This window comes from Podarcis vaucheri, assembly GCF_965113315.1.
Source record: "Podarcis vaucheri genome assembly, chromosome: 2".
In the NCBI taxonomy this organism is placed as follows: domain Eukaryota; kingdom Metazoa; phylum Chordata; class Lepidosauria; order Squamata; family Lacertidae; genus Podarcis; species Podarcis vaucheri.
In genome coordinates this window covers 133187613-133210491 of record NC_138760.1, presented here as the reverse complement: position 1 = coordinate 133210491, position 22879 = coordinate 133187613, and the positions used below count along the sequence as shown (strand labels likewise).

Genomic DNA, 22879 nt, shown 5'->3' with positions numbered 1-22879 from the left:
ACTCCTGACATATGGTTGTCAAGCCTCTGCTTAAAGACCTCCAAAGAAGGAGACTCCACCACACTCCTTGGCAGCAAATTCCACTGTCAAACAGCTCTTACTGTCAGGAAGTTCTTCCTAATGTTTAGGTGGAATCTTCTTTCTTGTAGTTTGGATCCATTGCTCCGTGTCCGCTTCTCTGGAGCAGCAGAAATGGTTTCTCCCCTGTGTGACTCCGTTGATGAATTCTAAGGTTTCCGCTAGTAGTGAAGCTCTTTCCACACTCCATGCATTTAAATGGTTTCTGCCCCGTGTGACTCCGTTGATGAATTCTAAGGTGCCCACTCTGACTGAAGCTCTTTCCACACTCCATGCATTCAAATGGTTTGTCCCCTGTGTGACTCCGTTGATGAATTCTAAGATTTCCACTCTCAGTGAAGCTCTTTCCACACTCCATGCATTTAAATGGCTTCTCCCCCGTGTGAGTCCGTTGATGAATTCTAAGGTATCCACTCTGACTGAAGCTCTTTCCACACTCCATGCATTTAAATGATTTCTTCCCTGTGTGACTCCGTTGATGAATTCTAAGGTGTGCACTCTGACTGAAGCTCTTTCCACACTCCATGCATTCAAATGGTTTCTCCCCTGTGTGATTCCGTTGATGAATTCTAAGGTGTCCACTCTGACTGAAGCTCTTTCCACACTCCATGCATTCAAATGGTTTCTCCCCCGTGTGACTCCGTTGATGAATTCTAAGTTTTCCACGCTCAGTGAAGCTCTTTCCACACTCCATGCATTTAAATGGTTTCTCCCCCGTGTGAGTCCGTTGATGAATTCTAAGGTATCCACTCTGAGTGAAACTCTTTCCACATTCCATGCATTCAAATGGTTTCTCCCCCGTGTGAGTCCGTTGATGAATTCTAAGGTCTCCACTCTGACTGAAGCTCTTTCCACACTCCATGCATTTAAATGATTTCTCCCCTGTGTGACTCCGTTGATGAATTCTAAGGTTTCCACTCTCAGTGAAGCTCTTTCCACACTCCATGCATTTAAATGGTTTCTCCCCCATGTGAGTCCGTTGATGAATTCTAAGGTCTCCACTCTGACTGAAGCTCTTTCCACACTCCATGCATTTAAATGGTTTCTCCCCTGTGTGACTCCGTTGATGAATTCTAAGGTGTCCACTCTCACTGAAGCTCTTCCCACACTCCATGCATTTAAATGGTTTCTCTCCAGTGTGACTCCGTTGATGAATTTTAAGGTGTCCACTCTGACTGAAGCTCTTTCCACACTCCATGCATTCAAATGGTTTCTCCCCTGTGTGACTCCGTTGATGAATTCTAAGGTCTCCACTCTGTCTGAAGCTCTTTCCACACTCCATGCATTCAAATGGTTTCTCCCCCGTGTGAGTCCGTTGATGAATTCTAAGTTTTCCACTCTGACTGAAGCTCTTTCCACACTCCATGCATTTAAATGGTTTCTCCCCCGTGTGAGTCCGTTGATGAATTCTAAGGTATCCACTCTGAGTGAAACTCTTTCCACATTCCATGCATTCAAATGGTTTCTCCCCCGTGTGAGTCCGTTGATGAATTCTAAGGTCTCCACTCTGACTGAAGCTCTTTCCACACTCCATGCATTTAAATGGTTTCTCCCCCGTGTGACTCCGTTGATGAATTCTAAGGTTTCCACTCTGACTGAAGCTCTTTCCACACTCCAAGCATTTAAATGGTTTCTCTCCTGTGTGAGTCCGTTGATGTTTTCCAAGTGTTCCACTGTCAGTGAAACTCGTCCCACACTCCATACTTTCAAATTGTTTCTCCTCTCTCTTTTCACAATCCATGAATTTATATGGTTTCTTTGTTATTTCCATTGGACATGGCCCTCCAGAATTTTGACTGCCTTCTCCATTGTCTTCTTTCAACAGGGAGGAGCGGGGCGAAAGGAAACCTAGGAAGAGAACAAAGGAATATTACACACATCAATTAGCACCTGCTCTTATTTTGACATCTCGTACATTCTTTCCTGTCCTCCATATGAAATTTTTCGGAAAGACAGATGAAATAATGTTAAATAATGGTAATGCATCATCAGCCTTTCCTAACCTTTAATTAAGCATTAATGAAGCAGCATTATCTTAGAATACAGTTTAACTGTGGGCTTTACGTTTGATAAAAAATGGTTTATCACAGGAAAGGGAGCTGCTCTATGTTCCATGAAGCCAATATTCATCAGGGTCCTAAGTTCATCATGAAGTTCTTCATTCGTTGCACTATAATCCTCCACCCCTTGGACCACATTTTGTCCCCTTCGACCTCTAGATGTTTATTAATCACCTGCACAGTCCCTTTGGCCTAAGGAGGTCCATACTGACCATTTTGGGAGACCCATATATAAGTCTAGTGACAAGGCTTGGTGCTTGTGGCCGGTTGAAGGAGTGCTCAGTGGGACAATGTTCTTGGGGTTGGACCTCCATCTCTCAGCCTTGCATTCTTGAATGGAGAGAGCTCGAGATGCAGAAGGAAAGCAGCTGGAGCCTGACTGCTGGGAAGGCCAGATTGAGACACCCACCCCTATTATGATTTATAATAATTATATGCCACCGGGTCTCGCACCCGCCTCCTGACACTGGCTTATCTTAGCGGAGATTCCCTGTCCAGGCCTCTCTCACTGTTCTGCCTCCTTTGCCCTGGGTGGCCAAGGGCTTCCGGATATTCTAGCTCTGCTCCAACTGGGAATTATTTATTAAATTGTTATACCTCTCTTCATCTGAATATCACAAGATAAAAATATGTGTTACACTGAAAAAGGTGAGTATTAAAGGTGAATAACACTGTCCAGAGTGGTGCATGCTCTGGTCATCTCCCGCTTGGACTACTGCAATGCGCTCTACGTGGGGCTACCTTTGAAGGTGACTCGGAAACTACAACTAATCCAGAATGCGGCAGCTAGACTGGTGACTGGCAGCGGCCGCCAATAACATATAACACCGGTCTTGAAAGACCTACATTGGCTCCCAGTACGTTTCCGAGCACAATTCAAAGTGTTGGTGCTGACCTTTAAAGCCCTAAATGGCCTCGGTCCAGTATACCTGAAGGAGCGTCTCCACCCCCATCATTCTGCCCGGACGCTGAGGTCCAGCGCCGAGGGCCTTCTGGCGGTTCCCTCATTGCGAGAAGCAAAGCTACAGGGAACCAGGCAGAGGGCCTTCTCGGTAGTGGTGCCCGCCCTGTGGAACGCCCTTCCAGCAGATGTCAAAGCGATAAACTACCTGACATTCAGAAGACATCTTAAGGCAGCCCTGTTCAGGGAAGTTTTTAACGTGTGATATTTTACTGTATTTTTGGTTTCTATGGAAGCCACCCAGAGTGGCTGGGGAGGCCCAGCCAGATGGGCGGGGTATAAATAATAAATTATAATTATAATTATAATTATGATTGTTGGAAAGAAAAGAAAGAAGAAGGAAACCCGTGGTGTGTCCTCCTGAATGTAATATAATAATAATAATAATAATAATAATAATAATAATAATAATAATAATAATGTGTAAAGAAGAAACCAATCTTCAAATCAGTTTCATATTCCCTGGCTGTATTTCTCAGCCATGATTGTGACTCAGAATCTTAGCCACACTTTATTCTAGAATATCAACTGGATCTCTTTGTAATAGGAGCCAGACATCCCTGGGATTTCATCCAGACATTCCTTTAGTGTGGGCAGCAGCAGCAGAGGAAGGAAGGAATTAACATTGGGGGCAAACCACTTCCTTCAGAAGGTCTTCCCCAGCGGCCAGCAGGGTTGATAAACTGCTCAGTGTGGACACCTTGGCTTTATAGTGTTAGGGTCTGGATACCAATCATAATCCCTTGGAAATGTCTCAAGAACCCTTAAGATCCAGTTCCACCAACTCCCAAGTAACACTGCGCCCTAGAGGAACCTTCTGTGCTGAGTTGAGGCATCTCTTGTGGAGTTTGGAACTGACAAGGTTAAAACTCCGTGGTGTCCTGTATCTGGATCTGGGAGGAGCTGGATGCAGAGAAGTGCATCACAGGATGTTGTTCTGACGCTCTTCAGATCTGTCTCTGCAACGGACAGAGAAGCAGCTCAGCTTAGAAGCTGCTGTGAGTGTGCTTTTGGAAAGCACAGAGAAATGGCCGAAGTTTCCGATGGTGTCTGATGGATTTATTACTCTGTAAATAAAGCTACTGGAGATAAGAAAGGACTGTCTCTGGACTTGATTTATCCCTTTATCTCACACGGAAGCAGGACCGCTGCTACTCTGCATTTCTTTGGCCAGGTCAGCAGAGCCTACGCCGAGGAAGCGCTGCCTGGACCCAAAGATTTATTTCCACAAATCTCTGGTCCTCCAGTTGTGGTTGGACTCAAAGTACCACCTGCCCAAGCAAGGATGGCCCATGGCCAGGGAGGATGGGAGTCTTATCTGGGGGGACACACTTTCCCCTTCCCCCCCTCCTCTGAAAATGCGGAATGGGGGAGGTGGGGCACATTGACGCAAGGGGGACATTGACACACCAATATTTCAATATCAAGAGATGATATTCGTGTCGCGACATCACCCAAATGTGCCTATGCATGTGTGAGTAGAAGAGTTGCGACTGCGCTGGCCGCCAGTTAGCCGTTGGCATTTGAAGAGAGTAGGTGTGTTTTTAGCACGACCATCTAAAGATTATGTGAAATGTAAAAGTGTTCCAACACTTTTTTACGTCATTTAGTTAAGATTTAAAAATACCAAAGGTAAGTTATTCCACTCAGTAATCAGGATTACAGGTGATTTTCAAATAAGTTCAGTGGCTTTATTAACAATTGTTAGATTTTTGAAAATGTCCGTTGGCGCACTTTGATACACTAAGGGTTAGCGCCTCCAGTAATGGCTGAATTCCTCTGATTGGGAGGAACTTGCTTTGTGGAAATCTGGGTCTGGCCGCCACGGCGAAGGCGGAGACCCACTAAAAATCACAGACGGGAGAAGCCTGTGAACGTGGGATTCGGCTGGCACCTTTTGCGCCTCCTCTACTCGCGGGGAAACCTGTTTTCGGGGATCTGGAGCGACGGGTGAGTGGCGCGGTGCTTCGAATTGACTGCTTCTTTCACGGAGTGAAGCCGCATTGCTATTGCTGGAGAGCGCTGACTTTTTCCTGTGGACAATTTGATTCTAAGACAATTACCCGTGAGTAGAACGGAAAATTGGATCTTTAAACGTCTTAATTTGGCACCGAAACGGGGAGGTTTCAAAAAGGAAGTCCGCCTCCCCTTTTTGTAAATAGACTGAAGCATAGAGGCTGCAAGTCTTGGAAAGCCTTCCGTAAAGGATTAAACTTCCATCGGTTAAAATCACTAAACCCCCCTTGGAAGCAGGAGAAGAGGGGGGAAATTTTGGATCGTGTAAGCCTGCAGGAGAGAGTGAAGAAAGTCAAATTACCACCGCTCTGAACCTGGAAACGGTCTGCTAGTAAGACCGACGTTTTGGAATTGCCCATTGAATCTGAATAGATCGTTCGTTGACAGCCAGTTAAATAAGAGAAATACATTGTTTCCATTGTCTCCCTCTGCGTTTAAAAAGGAGTAAAAGTAACTGAAAATTGAAACTAACTTTATTGTTTGAACTGTGCTTAAAAGGATTGATACAAATCGAAATTGTTTCCCTCTAGAAGAAGCTTTTGAAATTGTTACATGAGTAACATGAGTTGAGCTGGGGGATCTCCAGCTGCAAGATAAAAAACTGTGAGAATCTGGGACTGACCTTGGATTGTTAAGAATGTTGACAAAAGAAGCCTTAGTGGTTGCATTATGTAAGATAAATGACTCACTGGAACAGCTCCATAAGAAGACGGATGTGATGACTATAGAAATTGATAACTTGGGACAAAGAGTGACTAATTTTGGACAAAAAGCGAACATTAATACAGAAACTATTCAGGAATCGATACAGGGATCTACTTTGACATGGCAAATTGTAGAGAAGGCGGGGGAGAAAGTTGTCGTTGTTGAACCTAAAATAGCACAAGTGGACAGGGAGAGAGCCCCAGCCTTACACATGTAATTTGATGACTACAAGTTGATGCCTTTTATGATTGAATTTAGGGAAAGTCAGATTTTGAGGATTGGAGCCCCACTTGGACTGGAGAAGGAAAGTTGCATAGATCCCTTCATGCAGGGATTTATTGACCTCTGGGACCTGGACTTGAGTTTTCCATTTTGGAGTTGACAAAAGAGTTTTCCATTTTGGAGTTGCTTCGCAAAACGAATTTCCTACGGGCTTGCTTCGCAAGACGAAAATGTCTTGCGAGTTCCTGCGGGGTTTTTTTCCTTCCCCCCCTTTTTCTAAGCCGCTAAGCCACTTATCCACTAAACCACTAATAGCGCTAATCCGCTAAGCCGTCAATGGGCTTGCTTCGCAAGACGAAAAAACCGCAAGACGAAGAGACTCACGGAACGGATTCTTTTCGTCTTGCGAGGCACCATTGTAATGTAAAATTAATGAGTGTTAGGAAAATGTTGGAATGAAATTATATGGCTTTAGTAGAAATGTTATAAGGAATTAAGCATAAATACGTATTTTAGTATTAATGGAAAATAAGGTTAAAATATGTTGAGATAACTATATGACAGAAAATAGAGAAAGATGGAAAGGACTTGCTGAAATAATTTATAGAAATGGGAGGTGAGAGGAAGTCGATGAAACAAGGGAATAAAAGAGAGGGTATTGAGATGGTATGATGTGTGTTCTTTTTGAATTGTTTTTGTTGTTGTTTTGTTTAATGTGTTAATGTCGTGTTGTGTATTGTTTATATATTGTATTGTATTGTTTTTTCTTTCTTTTGTTTTTCTTTTTTTTCTTTTCTTCTCTCTTTTTTGTAAGGTTTAAAAGTAATAAATATTATTTAAAAATAAAAGATTTAAAAATACCAAAGGTAAGTTATTCCACTCAGTAATCAGGATTACAGGTGATTTTCAAATAAGTTCAGTGGCTTTATTAACAATTGTTAGATTTTTGAAAATGTCCGTTGGGGCACTTTGATACACTAAGACATTGGGACGCATTGATATGTATAAAAGTGCCCCGCTTAGTGTACAATAAACTCTAAACTCATTAAATTTGAAAAGAAAAAACCTGTTGTTTACTACGTGGCCAAAGTCATTTCTAAATATAATATGATTTCAAGGATGTTGTTTTGCGGTTGCCAAAACCAAATTTCCCAAAGGGAACATCATCTCTTTATACTTTTTCTATTGACTTATGTGGATATAATGTGTAACAGAAGCTAAGTGTTAAGTACCGTATTTTTCGCCCCATAGGACTGTCACGGCTAAAATGGCCGCTGTTTCTTTAATGCGAATAAAGCGGGGTCAGCATGAAATGTTAGTTTGTTGCTGAGGCTGGTGTTTGGGTTAGTTGGTTGGTTGGTTGGTTGGTGCTGGTGTGTATAGTTATTCAGTCGTGTTTTGCACAAAGACTTTTAAGAATAAAACTCTGCAAGAATATTTTCGTGGACTCTTTTTGTGCCGACAAGGAGACTGAGGAGACAAAGGGAGGTCAGAACCCTTTCCTTCTTCTTTTTTTTTTTTTTTTGCTTTTTACAAACACTGACAAGGACGCACTTTTCCCCCTCCAAAAATGAACGGGAAATGTGTGTGCGTCCTATGGGGCGAATGCAGGCTTTCGCTGAAGCCTGGAGAGCGAGGGGGGTCGCTCTCGCTCTCCAGGCGTCACGCAGATCTCCGCAAGACGTAGGAGGAACCCGCGCTGGGCTCCCACGGCTTGCGGAGAGTTGCCTGTATGCTGAAGCCTGGGCATATCCCTGCTATAACACACAAGTTCTAATTAAATCCTAGTATTTACTATACCTAAACATTGAGCACCACAGACTACTACTAATAATAGTAATAATAATTTATTATTTCTACCCTGCCCATCTGGCTGAGTTTCCCCAGCCACTCTGGGCGGCTCCCAATCGAGTGTTAAAAACAGTAAAGCATTAAATATTAACAACTTCCCTAAACAGGGCTGCCTTCAGATGCCTTTTAAAAATAAGATAGCTGCTTAATTCCTTGACATCTGATGGGAGGGCATTCCACAGGGCAAGCGCCACTACCCAGAAGGCCGTCTGTCTGGTTCCCTGTAACCTCACTTCTTGCAATGAGGGAACCGCCAGAAGGCCCTCGGCGCTGGATCTCAGTGTCCAGGTTGAACGATGGAGGTAGAGACGCTCCTTCAGGTATACAGGACTGAGGCCGTTTAGGGCTTAAAAGGTCAGCACCAACACTTTGAATGTGCTGGGAAACGTACTCAAATATTCCTCTGCAGTAAAGGAGGCAAATGGAAGCCTTCCCATTGTCTTTGTGCTTACAAATACTGCCTTAAGGAGGGATGAACAGGGTGGGCCTGTGACCTGGATTCAGGAACTAAAGTATTTACCATCACAAAAGAATGCCCAGGCTGCCCAGGTAATGCAGTCAGTGACCATTAACAGGTATCCTTGGGGACAGGTTTTCTGCTGTAGACTGCCTCCTGTGATGTATTCCTGCTGTAGACATTCTCCTTCTGTATGATATTTTGGGGGGTGGTCTTGGGTGGGCAATTTCAAAAGACTATATAAGGCCGTGCACACCTCCCTCCTGGTTGTGGTGAGGGGGGGACACTGTTGCAATAAAGATCAGGCTTACTAGCCACTTTGCTTCTCCATATACTCTGGTTGGCCTCTGTTATTTTCTCCTACCAATATGGAACCCACTTAAGGACTATATGGGCTCTTGGATACCCCATAAGGGGAAAGGAACAGGTTTTTTCTTACAACAAAGGTCGTAAGAAAATATTTTAAGATGCCTAGACAGCATCTTAAAAAGTAGAGACATCACCTTGCCAACAAAGGTCCGTATAGTAAAAGCTATGGTTTTCCCAGTAGTGATGTATGGAAGTGACAGCTGGACCATAAAGAAGGCAGATCGCCAAAGAATTGATGCTTTTGAATTCTGGTGCTGGAGGAGACTCTTGAGAGTCCCATGGACTGCAAGAAGATCCAACCGATCCATTGTGAAGGAGATCAGCCCTGAGTGCTCACTGGAAGGACAGATCGTGAAGCTGAGGCTCCAAGACTTTGGCCACCTCATGAGAAGAGAAGACTCCCTAGAAAAGACCCTGATGTTGGGAAAGATGGAGGGCACAAGGAGAAGGGGACGACAGAGGACGAGATGGTTGGATAGTGTCTTCGAAGCTACAGACATGGGTCTGGCCAAACTGCGGGAGGCAGTGGAGGACAGGGGTGCCTGGCTGCTCTAGTCCATGGGGTCACGAAGAGTCGGACACGACTAAACATCAAACAAGAATATGTTTGGTTGGCACGCTTATTTATGGCAGGATAAAACTAAAACACATAAGAGCTCTATGAATCAGGTTATTCAGAAAATCCTTTTTACAGTATGGGATAAATATAATAACCCGCTGGAAAGAAAAACACCTCTTTGGCTTCCACCCACAAAAGCAACAGCTTTTTAAAAAATGCAATACGGAAGAAGCAATGGGCAACTTACAGAGATCTTTTGGACTTTTCGGAAGAAGAAATAAAACTGAATAAACAGGATGAGGTGGGTGGTGTGATGGCAGATTGGTTTCAATACCATCAAATCATCTTGTTTGGACAAGATAAAGGGAGAGGTTTTTGGACTGAAAGTTCACAGTTTGAAAGAGATATTATGGCGAGGAAAGAAAAAGTGTTTCCCAAATTTCAGGTAGAAAATTGTCCAATCTGAAGAAGTGTGCATGCAAACGAAAGCTCATCCCCAGAACAAACTTAGTTGGTCTCTTAGGTACTACTGAACAATTTTTTAAAAAAACTTTCCAAAATGTATGAGATACTATTAGAATGGGAAACAAAATAAAACTGGTAAAATCTGCAATGATACACTGGGCTAGAAATTTAGGTCATAATTAGAGCTGGGCTTGATGTTAATGTGCTAACTGTTTCCTAATATTTGAGCTGACATTATATTGCAGATCCAATGTGCATAAGGACTAGGAAATATCGATTTTCGAATAAAATTTAAAATACTTACAGATGCAAAAGAAAGAGGGGGATTTGCCCTGCCGGACTTAAAACTGTACTATGAAGCAGCAGCGTTCTGCTGGCTGAAAGAGTGGATGCTCCTCGAGAATACAGACATCTTGGATCTAGAAGGTTTCAATAATGCATTCGGTTGGCATGCATATTTATGGTATGACAAAATCAAAGTGCATAGTATTTTTAAAAATCACATTGTTAGAAAAGCGCTGTTTAATGTTTGGATGAGATATAAAGACTTGTTGGAAAACAAAACCCCTAGATGGTTGTCACCTTTAGAGGCTAAGGCATACAAGAAAGTCAATATGGAGGTCGGATGGCCAAAATATTGTGAGATTCTGGAACAGGATGGAGACAAATTGAAATTAAAGAGTCATGAAAAATTGAAATCTAAGGTACAAGATTGGCTCCATTATTATCAAATAATGGAGGTTTATAAACAAGACAGGAAAATTGGCTTCCAGGTGGAAAAATCAAAATTAGAGACTGAACTGTTAGAACCCAATACTAAGAATCTATCAAGAATGTATAACTTGCTGTTGAAATGGAATACACAAGATGAAACAGTTAAGTCAGCCATGATTAAGTGGGCACAGGATATTGGTCATAACATTATGTTTGCTGACTGGGAAAGGTTGTGGAACACCGGGATTAAATTTACGGCATGCAATGCCTTAAGAGAAAATATTATGAAAATGATCTACAGGTGGTACATGACCCCAGTCAAGCTTGCAAAAATCTATCATATGCCTGACAATAAATGTTGGAAATGTAAAGAAACTGAAGGCACTTTCTATCACCTTTGGTGGACATGCCCGAAGATTAAGGTTTTCTGGGAAATGATCTATAATGAAATGAAAAAGGTACTTAAATGTACTTTTCTTAAGAAACCAGAGGCTTTTCTTTTGGGCATTGTCGGCCAATTGGTGCCAAAGAAAGATAGAACTTTTTTCATGTATGCAACAACAGCAGCAAGAATACTTATCGCTAAGTATTGGAAGACACAAGATCTCCCCACCTTGGAAGAATGGCAGATGAAAGTGATGGACTATATGACATTGGCTGAGATGACTGGCAGAATCCGCGACCAGGGGAAAGAGATTGCAGAAGAAGATTGGAAGAAATTTAAAATATATCTAAAGGACTACTATAAACTTGAGGAATGCTAAAATGTCAAGGTTTTTTCAGAAAGAAAGGGTTACAGTGACATAAGATTGGGATTATGAGAAGATTAATGATAGAGGTTTGAAAGAACTATATATAAGTTGCTAAAAAACTTTGGACATGTGGATGCAGAAAGGGGAGGTATGGGGGAGTCCGAGAAAAGAGGTTTATGAAAAATTGTTATGAAATAATGTATGTGTTTGTTTGTCTTTTTATATGTTTGTTTGTTATAAAACTTTGTAAAACCAATAAAAAATATTTTTTTTTAAAAAAAGGAAATATCTGATTTTCAATATCGTGATAACTCGTCAGCTGACAGTTGCAATGTTCTCACCAGCTAAACCTCACAATATGAGCTGCTAAACGTTGCCATGTTATCAGCAGCTAAAGATTGCAATCAGGGTGGATACAATCAATTATTTTTTTAAAAAAATTAAAATCGGATTTTTTTATTTAAATCAGATTTTTTAAATCAGAATTTAAAAAAAAAATGCTTTTAGAGGAAAAAGTCTATCTAAAGATAGTTTTATATTTAATTACATTATAGTCCAAAGGCTATTCATCAGGAAATAAGGATTTCTTTTTAATTATCTAGCATGAGGCTTTATATGGAATATTTAATTTTTTGGGTAAATGAATTCCATTAATCCATTCACAATGTCATGCTCTTCCAGAGGTTTTTGTAAGATTAGTTGGGGAAGTTTTTCTAAAGAGACGATATTGTCACAGATGCTTGTTTTTGCCATTCTCAAAAGTGTGAATTTGTGTATCTGCAGAGATAACATGCCTTTTCTTCACAGGAAAAATGTTATAAAATAAACATACAGAGTTGACGGAAAACCTTAATCCCATTGTTCCAATGCAGAATTATATACACAGAATCAACCCCTTAAATTCTAAGTTCCAAGAGGTTCAATGAACAGATGGTTTGCAGTGGAAGAGATCTGCACAAGTAGCTAAGTGTGAAGCAGTAAAAACGAAAGGGCAACCTTGTGAGAAGAATACTCCACACATCTTGGGGTCTTTGTGTAGTGACAGAAGAGTTTAAGATTGAGAAAGGGACACGGCAAGGCTGCCCAATTTCTCCATTGCTCTTTATATCGGTCCTTGAGGTTTTGTTAAACATGATAAGAAAGGTCCAAGAGGTTAAAGGTATACAAGTGGGAGCTAAACAGTACAAACTGAAAGCATTTGCTGATGATTTAGTATTGACCTTACAGGAGCCAGAATCTAGTACTAAAAGGGTATTGGAACTGATTCAAGAATTTGGACAGGTAGCAGGTTTTAAGCTGAATAAGACGAAAACCAAGCATTTAGAGAAAAACTTAACTGTGAATGAGAGAGAGAAGTTTCAGGAGGAGACAGGACTAACACTGGTTAAGAAAGTGAAATATTTAGGGGTTAACATGACTGCCAAAAATGTGAATTTATTTAAGGATAATTATGAAAAATGTTGGATTGAAGTGAAAAAGGATTTAGAAATATGGACAAATTTGAAGTTATCATTGTTAGGCCGAATTGCTGTGATAAAAATGAATGTGCTGCCAAGGATGTTGTTTTTGTTTCAAACATTACAAAATTTGGATAAGATGGATTGTTTCAAGAAGTGGCAGAAAGATATTTCCAGATTTGTTTGGCAGGGCAAGAAGCCTCAAATAAAATGTAAGATATTAACTGATGCTAAAGAAAGAGGTGGATTTGCCCTGCCAGACCTTAAACTTTATTATGAATCAGCTGCTTTTTGCTGGCTGAGAGAATGGCTGCTTCTTGAAAACACTGACGTGTTGGATCTAGGTTTCAATAATGCATTTGGTTGGCATGCATATTTGTGGTACGATAAGGTAAAAGTACATAAAGCGATTAAAAATCATATTGTTAGAAAAGCATTGTTTAATGTTTGGGCAAGATATAAAGATTTGCTAGAAAAGAAAACCCCAAGATGGTTGTCACCAATGGAAGCGAAGGCACAGAAAAAACTCAAAATGGAGGCCAAATGGCCGAAATATTGGGAAATTCTGGAACAAGATGGAGACAGAATAAAATTGCAGAGCTTGAGAAATATAAAAATAAAGTGCGAGATTGGCTCCATTATTATCAAATAATGGAGGCATACAATTTGGACAAAAAAGTTGGTTTCCAGGTGGAAAAATCAAAATTGGAAACAGAATTGTTAGATCCAAAAATTAAGAATTTGTCAAGAATGTATAACTTGCTGTTGAAATGGAACACTCAGGATGAAACGGTGAAATCAGCTATGATTAAATGGGCACAAGATGTTGGACATAACATAATGATGGCTGACTGGGAACAGTTATGGACCACAGGTATGAAATTCACGGCATTTAATGCCCTAAGAGATAATTTAATGAAAATGATTTATAGGTGGTACATGACACCAGTCAAGCTTGCAAAAATTTATCATTTGCCTGACAATAAATGTTGGAAATGTAATGAGACTGAAGGTACATTCTTTCACCTTTGGTGGACATGCCCACCACGGAAAAAGTTTAAAGACTATTTACAGAAATACTGTAAAATTAATGTTAGAAAAATGTTGGAATGAAGTTATATGGCTTTAGTAGAAATGTTATAAGGAATTAAGTATAAATAAATAGAGTATTAAAGGAAAAAAATAAGGTTAGAATGTGTTAAGATAATTATAGGATAGAAAACAGAGGAAGATGGAAAGGAATTGCTGAAACAATTAACAGAAGTGGAATACAAAAAGGGAGGTGTGAGGAGGTCGGGGAAATAAGTGAATGAAAGATGGGATAATGAAATTGTTTCATTTGTTTGATTGTTTTTGTTTTGTTTTGCTAGTTTAATGTGTCAATGTTATGTAGTGTTTTTGTATTGTATTGTTTTTGTAGTGTTTAAATTGTTGGAAAAGTAATAAATATAAAATAATTATATGCCGCCAGGTCTTGCACCTGCCTCCTGACACTGGCTTTTCTTAGCGGAGATTCCCTGTCCAGGCCTCTCTCACTGTTCTTCCTCCTTTGCCCTGGGTGGATATTCCAGCTCTGCTCCAACTGGGATTTATTTATTAAATTGTTATACCTCTCTTCATATGAAGATCACAAGATAAAAATATGTGTGACACTGAAAAAGATGAGTATTAAAGGTGAATAACACTGAGTGTGGGAAAGAATTGAAAGAAGATGAAACCAGTGGTGTGTCCACCTGAATGTAACATGATAACAACAACAACAACAACAACAACAACGTGTAAAGAAGAAACCAATTTTCAAATCAGTTTCATATTCCCTGGCTGTATTTCTCAGCCACGATTGTGACTCAGAATCTTAGCCACACTTTTTTCTAGAATATCAACTGGACATAGGAGCCAGAAAATCCCTGGGATTTCATCCAGACATTCCTTCAGTGTGGGCAGCAGCAGCAGCGGAGGAAGGAAGGAAGCAACTTCGGAGACAAAGCATTTCCTTCAGAAGGTCTTCCCCGGGGGGCAGCAGGCTTGATATACTGCTCAGTGGGGACACCTTGGCTTTATACTGTTAGGGTCTGGATACCAATCACAATCCCTTGGAAATGTCTCAAGAACCCTTAAGATCCAATTTCACCAACTCCCAAGTAACACTGAGCCCTAGAGGAACCGTCTATGCTGAGTTGAGGCACCTCTGGCCCTCCAGATGTGGTTGGACTCAAAGGACCACCTGCCCAAGCAAGGATGGCCCATGGCCAGGGAGGATGGGAGTCTTATCTGGTGGGACAAACTTTCCCCTTCTTCCCCCTCCCCTGAAAACGCTGAATATCTGTATTTCGTTTCCTCCTTCCTCCGTGATCTCCAACATCTTCCTGATACAGTCCAACCAACAGCACATATTCCCAAATCATCTTGCACCGCTGACTTCCTGCGGCGGCTGCGTTGTGTCTGGGACACTGGCAATGGAACAGCACCTTCCACTGGATGAGAGGATAGAGGGTTAAATCAGGGCTGGCCAACTGGGACTCCGCTCCCTCCCCTCCTTGCCCCTCCCTGCACCTCCTGCCTGAGGGGGCTGCCTCAGTTTCCCTTATGGTGGAGCAGGCCGCGAGAACAGCCTTGTCTCTGCCCCCCAAAATACAGGAAACACGACAAAGAAGGCCTTGGAGTGTCATTGTGGAACATAACAACAACAACAACAACAGGTTGTAAGTCACTTTGGGCTGCCCTGGGCAAGAGAAAGAGACTAATAGATTAAATAAATAAATAAAAATAACAATACAGTGGTGCCTCGCAAGACGAAAAGAATCCGTTCTGTGATTCTCTTCATCTAGCAGTTTTTTCGTCTTGCGAAGCAAGCCCATTGAAGGATTAGCGGATTAGCGCTATTAGCGGCTTACCTGCTGATCGGATCAGCTGATAAGCACCTTAGCGGCTTAGAAAAAGGGGGGGGAGGAAAAAACCCCCGCAGGAACTCGCAAGACATTGTCGTCTTGCGAAGCAAGCCCATAGGAAATTCGTTTTGCGAAGCACCTCCAAAACGGAAAACTCTTTCGTCTAGCGAGTTTTCCGTCCTGCGAGGCATTCGTCTTGCGGGGCACCACTGTAACTGAAACTGCAGTACAGTGGTACCTCGGGTTAAGTACTCAATTCGTTCCGGTGGTTAAGAAAGTGTTCTTAACATAATGGGGCCTCCTGCTGCTGCCGCCGGAGCACAATTTCTGTTCTCATCCTGGGTTAGCGGAGTCTGTAACCTGAAGCGTATGTACAAGAGAAACAGCCATTTTAGATCTGGTCCTAACCAATATTGATGACCTGGTTAGTGGGAATAAAAAAATTCCTTCCAGTAGCACCTTAAAGACCAACTGAGTTAGTTCTTGGTATGAGCTTTCGTTTTTATTTTGACTATGGCAGACCAACGCGGCTACCTATCTGTAACTGGTTAGTGGGGTAGAAGTGGAAGGATCATTAGGCGCGAGTGATCATGCTCTTCTGAAGTTTACTATACAGCGGAAAGGAGCAGCCAAGCATACTAGGACTCAATTTCTTGACTTTAAGAAAGCCGACGGAGTCCTGGCTGTTTACTTCGTGAGCAACCACACACATTCCTCACAGTAAGTATACAAACCGCATGTCTGAAAAATTACAGGAGAACCATCCTGAAATCATTTTAACTCTCCCAATGCCATAATAATAATAATAATAATAATAATAATATTAATAATAATTTATTATTTATACCCTGGCTATCTGGCTGAGTTTCCCCAGCCACTCTGGGGAATCAAGTGTTAAAAACAATACAGCATTAAATATTAACAACTTCCTTAAACAGGGCTGCCTTTAGATGTCTTTAAAAATAATATAGCTGCTTATTTCCTTGACATCTGATGGGAGGGCATTCCACAGGGCAAGCGCCACTACCCAGAAGGCCATCTGTCTGGTTCCCTGTAACCTCACTTCTCGCAATGAGGGAATCACCAGAAGGCCCTCAGTGCTGGATCTCAGTGTCTGGGCTGAACGATGGAGGTGGAGACGCTCCTTCAGGTATACAGGACTGAGGCCGTTCAGGGCTTGAAAGGTCAGCACCAACACTTTGAATTGTGCTCAGAAACGTACTCAAATATTCCTCTGCAGTAAAGGAGGCAAATGGAAGCCTTCCCATTGTCTTTGTGGATAAAAATACTGCCTTAAGGAGGGATGAACAGGGTGAGCCTGTGACCTGGATTCAGGAACTAAAGTATTTACCATCACAAAAGAATGGCCAGGCTGCCCAGGTAATGCAGTTAGTGACCATTAACAGGTATCCTTGAGGACAGGTTTTCTGCTGTAGACCGCCTCCTGTGATCTATTCCTGCTGTAGACAGTCTCCTTCTGTATATTTGGGGGGTGGTGGTCTTGGGTGGGCAATTTTAAAAGACTACCAGCATATAAGGCCTTTCACACCTCCCTCCTGGTTGTGGTGAGGGGGGGACACTGTTGCAATAAAGTTGCAGGCTTACTAGCCGCTTTGCTTCGCCATATACACTGGTTGGCCTCTGTTATTTTCTCCTACCTACCGTATTTTTCGCTCCATAAGGCACACCTGATCATAAGGCGCACCTAGTTTCTAGAGGGGGAATTCAAGAAAAAAAATATTATTTAAAGGGAGCGCTGAGCACAGCTCCCCGGTGCCCTGCGGAGGCGTTGCGCCACTAAGGTAGAAGCTAAAACAGCTAGAGGGAGCGCTGCGCAGCACTCTCTCTAGCTGTTCTGGCTTCTGAGGTAGCCCACGAAGCCTCCGCAGGGCAGCAACGAGCCTTCATCCCGGGCTTCCCCCGCCAGCCCTGACAAGCTCTGGGAGTATTCCCCACCTCCCTCAAAAGCCCTCAGGAGCTGCACACCCTTTAAGGAGCGCGCGGCTTCTGCGGGAAGTGGGGGAATTCTGTAAGATAATTTGGGGAGGTTTTTCTAATGAGAAGATATTGTCACAGATGCTTGTTTTTGCCATTCTCAAAAGTGTGAATTTGTGTCTGCAGAGATTACATGCCTTTTCTTCACAGGAAAAATGTTATAAAATAAACATACAGAGTTGAGGGGAAACCTTAATCCCATTGTTCCTTTGCCAATGCAATTCTGGGCTGCATCAATAGGAGTATAGCATCTAGATCAAGGGAAGTAATAGTGCCACTGTATTCTGCTCTGGTCAGACCTCACCTGGAGTACTGTGTCCAGTTCTGGGCACCACAGTTCAAGAAGGACACTGGCAAACTGGAACGTGTCCAGAGGAGGGCAACCAAAATGGTCAAAGGCCTGGAAACGATGCCTTATGAGGAACGGCTAAGGGAGCTGGGCATGTTTAGCCTGGAGAAGAGGAGGTTAAGGGGTGATATGATAGCCATGTTCAAATATATAAAAGGATGTCACATAGAGGAGGGAGAAAAGTTGTTTTCTGCTGCTCCGGAGAAGCGGACACGGAGCAATGGATCCAAACTACAAGAAAGAAGATTCCACCTAAAAATTAGGAAGAACTTCCTGACAGTAAGAGCTGTTCGACAGTGGAATTAGCTGCCAAGGAGTGTGGTGGAGTCTCCTACTTTGGAGGTCTTTAAGCAGAGGCTTGACAACCATATGTCAGGAGTGCTCTGATGGTGTTTCCTGCTTGGCAGGGGGTTGGACTCGATGGCCCTTGGGGTCTATTCCAACTCTATGATTCTACAGAATCAACCCCTTAGAATTCTAAGTTCGAAGAGGTTCAATGAACAGATGGTTTGCAGTGGAAGAGATCTGTACAAGTAGCTAAATGTGAAGCAGTAAAAATGAAAGGGCAACCTTGTGAGCAGAATACTCCACACATATTGGGGTCTTTGTGTAATAATTGTGCAAGTCAGACTTGAGGCAAGCGCTGAAGGCTCTTCAGGGCTGGCAACCTCTTCCCAATCCCACTGGGTTCCAACAACCGCACTAACACTTAACTGTACAGAATAGGCACCTGAATGCAGAAGCCAATCCAAAGGGGTGGCTGGTAGTGGAGGTGGTGAAAGGCGTAAGTTCCAAGTTTTTCATGTGCGCTAAAACTCAGTCTGCTTGGTTGTTGTTTTTTATATTAAAAAAATATTTTTACCAACATGCTATAATATTATTGTTTAAGTTAAATAAATTGTTTAAGCGGTAATTAAGGAAATGATTATTTTTCTCCTTCCAATAAATTACACCAGAACTGTTGTCCAAATATAGACAGTTAACTTATTAAACCTCAGAATGATTTCATAATTATCTGTCTATGTATTTCTAACAGTGTAACCAAATCAGAAATTTTTGATTTAAACAGAATCATACTGACTAGTGATTTACCATAAATTGTGATTGAAATCAATTTGCTTTATATCAAACCCACCCTGATTGCAATTTACCACAATGTCTGAAATAAGGATGGCACTATACAGAGGCGAACAGGAGAATGTCCTGGCAACGGCTACTACTTAGGGGTCTAAAACGGATAAATCAAAATATTATCAATCCTCACACACTCAGTTTCATCAGCAGGGAAGCCAAGATGCATCCTAGCAGGACTTTTGGGTTTGGGCTAGGCTACCAAATGGTGGTATTCAGGACAATCCAAAGTATGGAGATGAGTCCTAGTGAATAAGATAACCTGGTAGTGTCATCAGGGAAGGGGGGGAGAAGGGGGGTCAGGGGTGCTGGAGGGGGAGGGGTCTCTGTCGAGGCTCCTCCCCCTTCCTTTAACCCTTCCCTGGGCTCCCTCTCTCCCTTTCCCCAGCCAGGCGACCCCAGGGAGAATGGGGGGCCTCAGCCCCGCCCCCAGCCCTGCTCGGGGTCCTCCTTCCCCTTCCCGCCAGGGCAGCTGAGCATCTCTCGGCCCCCCAGGAAAGAGAAAGGGGAGGCTGGCGGTGCTGCTGCTGCTGCCCAGGAGATCTTGCAGGTCTTGGGTCCCCCCCCTTCCCCCCTGGATCGGGGCCCCTGTCGACGGGCGACCCCAGGGAGGGCGCTTTCCTTGGGGGGGGGTCTCTTTGTCCTCCCTCCCTCTCTTACCCCCCCTCTATTCCCCCCCCTTCTCTCCCCCTTTACCTCTTGTTCCTCCGCCTCCCTGGCTCCGGATTAGTCCGCTCTCCTTATGCGCAAAGAAAGGGCGGCGGCGACGGGGGGAGGGGGGGCTCTACAGCGACGCCCCTCCTCCTCCTTTCCCTGTCTGGCCACTTCCGGCGCATTCAGTAGCGACACTTCCGGCTCCTTTTCCGACGCGCTCGCCCCTAGAGCTACATCCTCAAGAAACTTCCGGCGCATTCAGCAGCGACACTTCCGGTTCCTTTTCAGACGCGCGCGTCCCTAGAGCTACGTCCATAGAGCAGCCCCTCCCTGTGTTGGGATGGGAAGAGGACGGGACGGCGCTGCCTCGGGGGCTCCATGGGGGCCTGGCCCCCCTCCTTCCTCCTCCCCACAGCAGGGGGCGAGATGGCTGCGGGGGGGGCATCATATCTGGGGGGGGGTGACCTGGGTTTGCGGGGAGAGAAGGAGGGGGTTTTCAATCTGCAAACAGGGAGGCGGGGAGGGGAGAGGCTGAGTGAGAAGGAGGGAAGGGCTGCCCCTCCCCCTGTGGGTCAGGAGAGTGGGGGAGGGGCGGACCCAGGGAAGCCAAAGGGGGGTCCCTCCTCCCCCCCAGCCCAGGGGGGTCCTCTGTGAAGCCCAGAGATGGACCCAGCCTCGGGGGGGGGGTGGGAAGAGACATGGGGCTGCCTGAGAGAGAAGGGGCGCTTCCTTTCCTCTGCCCCCTCCCTCCCCCCAGGCTCTCCTGCGCCCAGAGACCCCCTTGGCCCGGCTGCCCCCTCGCCAGGCAGGGAGAAGAGGGTGGGGTCCCCTCCCGCCATGAGAGGAATGCAATGGGGTTGTGAGGGGGGGGAGAGAGAGAGACCCCTTTCTGCTCCCCTCCCAAGAGGGTCCCCCTTGTCTCTCTGTGTCTCTGAGGGGCGAGAGAGGAGGAGCCCCTCCCCCCCCCGCTGCTTCTTCTTCCCCTCAAGGGCTTTCCCCGCCTCCCTCCGAGCGTCCTCCGGTGAGCATAGCTCTGGAAAAGGCATCCCCTTCTCCAGCGACATAAACCATCTTGATTTGTGCACACTAGCCTTCTGGCTTAACACAGCAGAAGAAAGAAGCATCGTAGTTCTAAACTACTATTTATTTACATAACATTTACATACATATGCATAATGGCATCCATTCTCATCAGCTCCAACAACAAAACAGAACGACATAAAAGTGAAAGTAGTTTCACAGTCTCACACCGGAAGGGAGATAAGACAGTCTTCCTTTCTCACGCTCCACTCAGACAGGCGTGTGAAATATATCAAACATAAATCAGCATTGGGGAGCCTGAAATCCTAACAGCCTTTGTTCTTTCTCTATACATGTACTACATTGTTTTATGTTGTGGCAATCCTTCACTCAAGAAAAATAATTCCTAATGGAAAATAATTATTAATGGATGGTAATTAGTAATGGAAAGCTGGAAGTCAGCCCTTGTTGTTGTGGTTTAGTCGTTTAGTCGTGTCCACCTCTTCGTGACCCCCTGGACCAGAGCACGCCAGGCACTCCCGTCTTCCACTGCCTCCCGCACTTTAGTCAAACTCATGCTGGTAGCTTCGAGAACATTGTCCAATTATGGTGCTGGAGTTTCCTCCAGCACCATAATTCAAAAGCATCAATTCTTCAGCAATCAACCTTCTTTACAGTCCACCTCTCACTTCCATACATCACTACTGGGAAAAGGCAAAATGCCAATGAAAGATGGGAGAGTCGATGGCACAGCAAGAATCAAGTTCTCGGAGTGGGGTTGGGGTGGGGAATACAAGAAATAATAGATTACAACAGGAAGGGACACACCAACCTTAAAATATATTCCACACAGAAAGTTCCAAGATATAAACCCCTCTGGCAAATGGAAAGAGATGGAATAGCTAAATACGAAGCAAGTCGCTACATCAGTGGCTGCCAAGATAAAGTGGCTGCCAAGATTAATAAAAAATACATTGAGTATACAATATTCGGGACGCGGGTGGTGCTGTGGGTAAAAGCCTCAGCGCCTAGGGCTTGCCGATTGAAAGGTCGGCGGTTCGAACCCCCGCAGCGGGGTGCGCTCCCGTTGCTCGGTCCCAGCGCCTGCCAACCTAGCAGTTCGAAAGCACCTTCGAGTGCAAGTAGATAAATAGGGACCGCTTACTAGCGGGAAGGTAAACGGCGTTTCCGTGTGCGGCTCTGGCTCGCCAGAGCAGCAATGTCACGCTGGCCACGTGACCCAGAAGTGTCTCCGGACAGCGCTGGCCCCTGGCCTCTTAAGTGAGATGGGCGCACAACCCCAGAGTCTGTCAAGACTGGCCCGTATGGGCAGGGGTACCTTTACCTATACAATATTCAATAATATACATATTCAATAATATTCAATAATAACATATGTACAATTCTATATACAGTGGTGCCTCGCAAGATGAAAAGAATCTGTTCCGCGAGTCTCTTCGTCTTGCGGTTTTTTCGTCTTGCAAAGCAAGCCCATTGACGGCTTAGCGGATTAGCGCTATTAGCGACTTAGCAGCTTTTAGCGGCTTTTAGTGGCTTAGCGGATAAGCGGCTTAGAAAAAGGGGGGAGGAAAAAAACCCCGCAGGAACTCGCAATACATTTTCGTCTTGCAAAGCAAGCCCATAGGAAATTCGTCTAGCGAGTCTTCCGTCTTGCGAGGCATTCATCTTGCGGGGCACCACTGTACCTTAACGCTCCTCCCTCCACAAGGTTTATTTAACTTTAAACATTTTAATTGCCCCAAATTGTTCAAACCTACCCAAATAATTCAGTGTCTTCTCAAACCAATCCTCCTCTTTCTCACTGAGCTTAAGCCCTTTCAGTCTATGTATAAGATGAATGAATGAATAGACTTTATTTGTGTAGCCAACAGGCCATAGCATCAAAATGTACAAGATGCTTTTCGTCTTTTTGTGTCTTTGTTGTTCCATCAATGGGAGTTATGGTGCTGTTCCTATAATGCTAATCCCACCAACCCTGCTCCCAAACTACCACCACAACTCCTAACACCAACATTTCCAACTCTCTCCACCAAGGCCCCAAAATCAGCTGGCTCTCAGCCCATCATCACTCACCCCAGCACTCCAGATTCTCCCCCTCCCTATCTAACATTATATTATATCTGCTATTATACTTGTGAGACATGACCTTCATTTC

General features: G+C 43.9%; 2 protein-coding genes across 2 annotated transcripts in view; both read right to left on the bottom strand.

Moving 5' to 3' along the window:
- Positions 1-15424, bottom strand: part of LOC309525776 (uncharacterized protein) — a 55526-nt gene extending 40102 nt beyond the window's left edge. The window contains exon 1 of the mRNA XM_082211316.1: positions 14981-15424. The gene's annotated coding sequence lies outside the window, so the exon portion shown is untranslated. The remainder of the gene's footprint in view (positions 1-14980) is intronic.
- The window catches only part of LOC309526254 (uncharacterized protein), a gene marked incomplete at its 3' end in the record, with an annotated part of 151122 nt that overhangs the window by 1704 nt on the left and 126539 nt on the right, over positions 1-22879 (bottom strand). The window contains exon 5 of the mRNA XM_082212166.1: positions 1171-1926. Coding sequence (XP_082068292.1) covers positions 1171-1926 — 756 coding nt within the window. The remainder of the gene's footprint in view (positions 1-1170; positions 1927-22879) is intronic.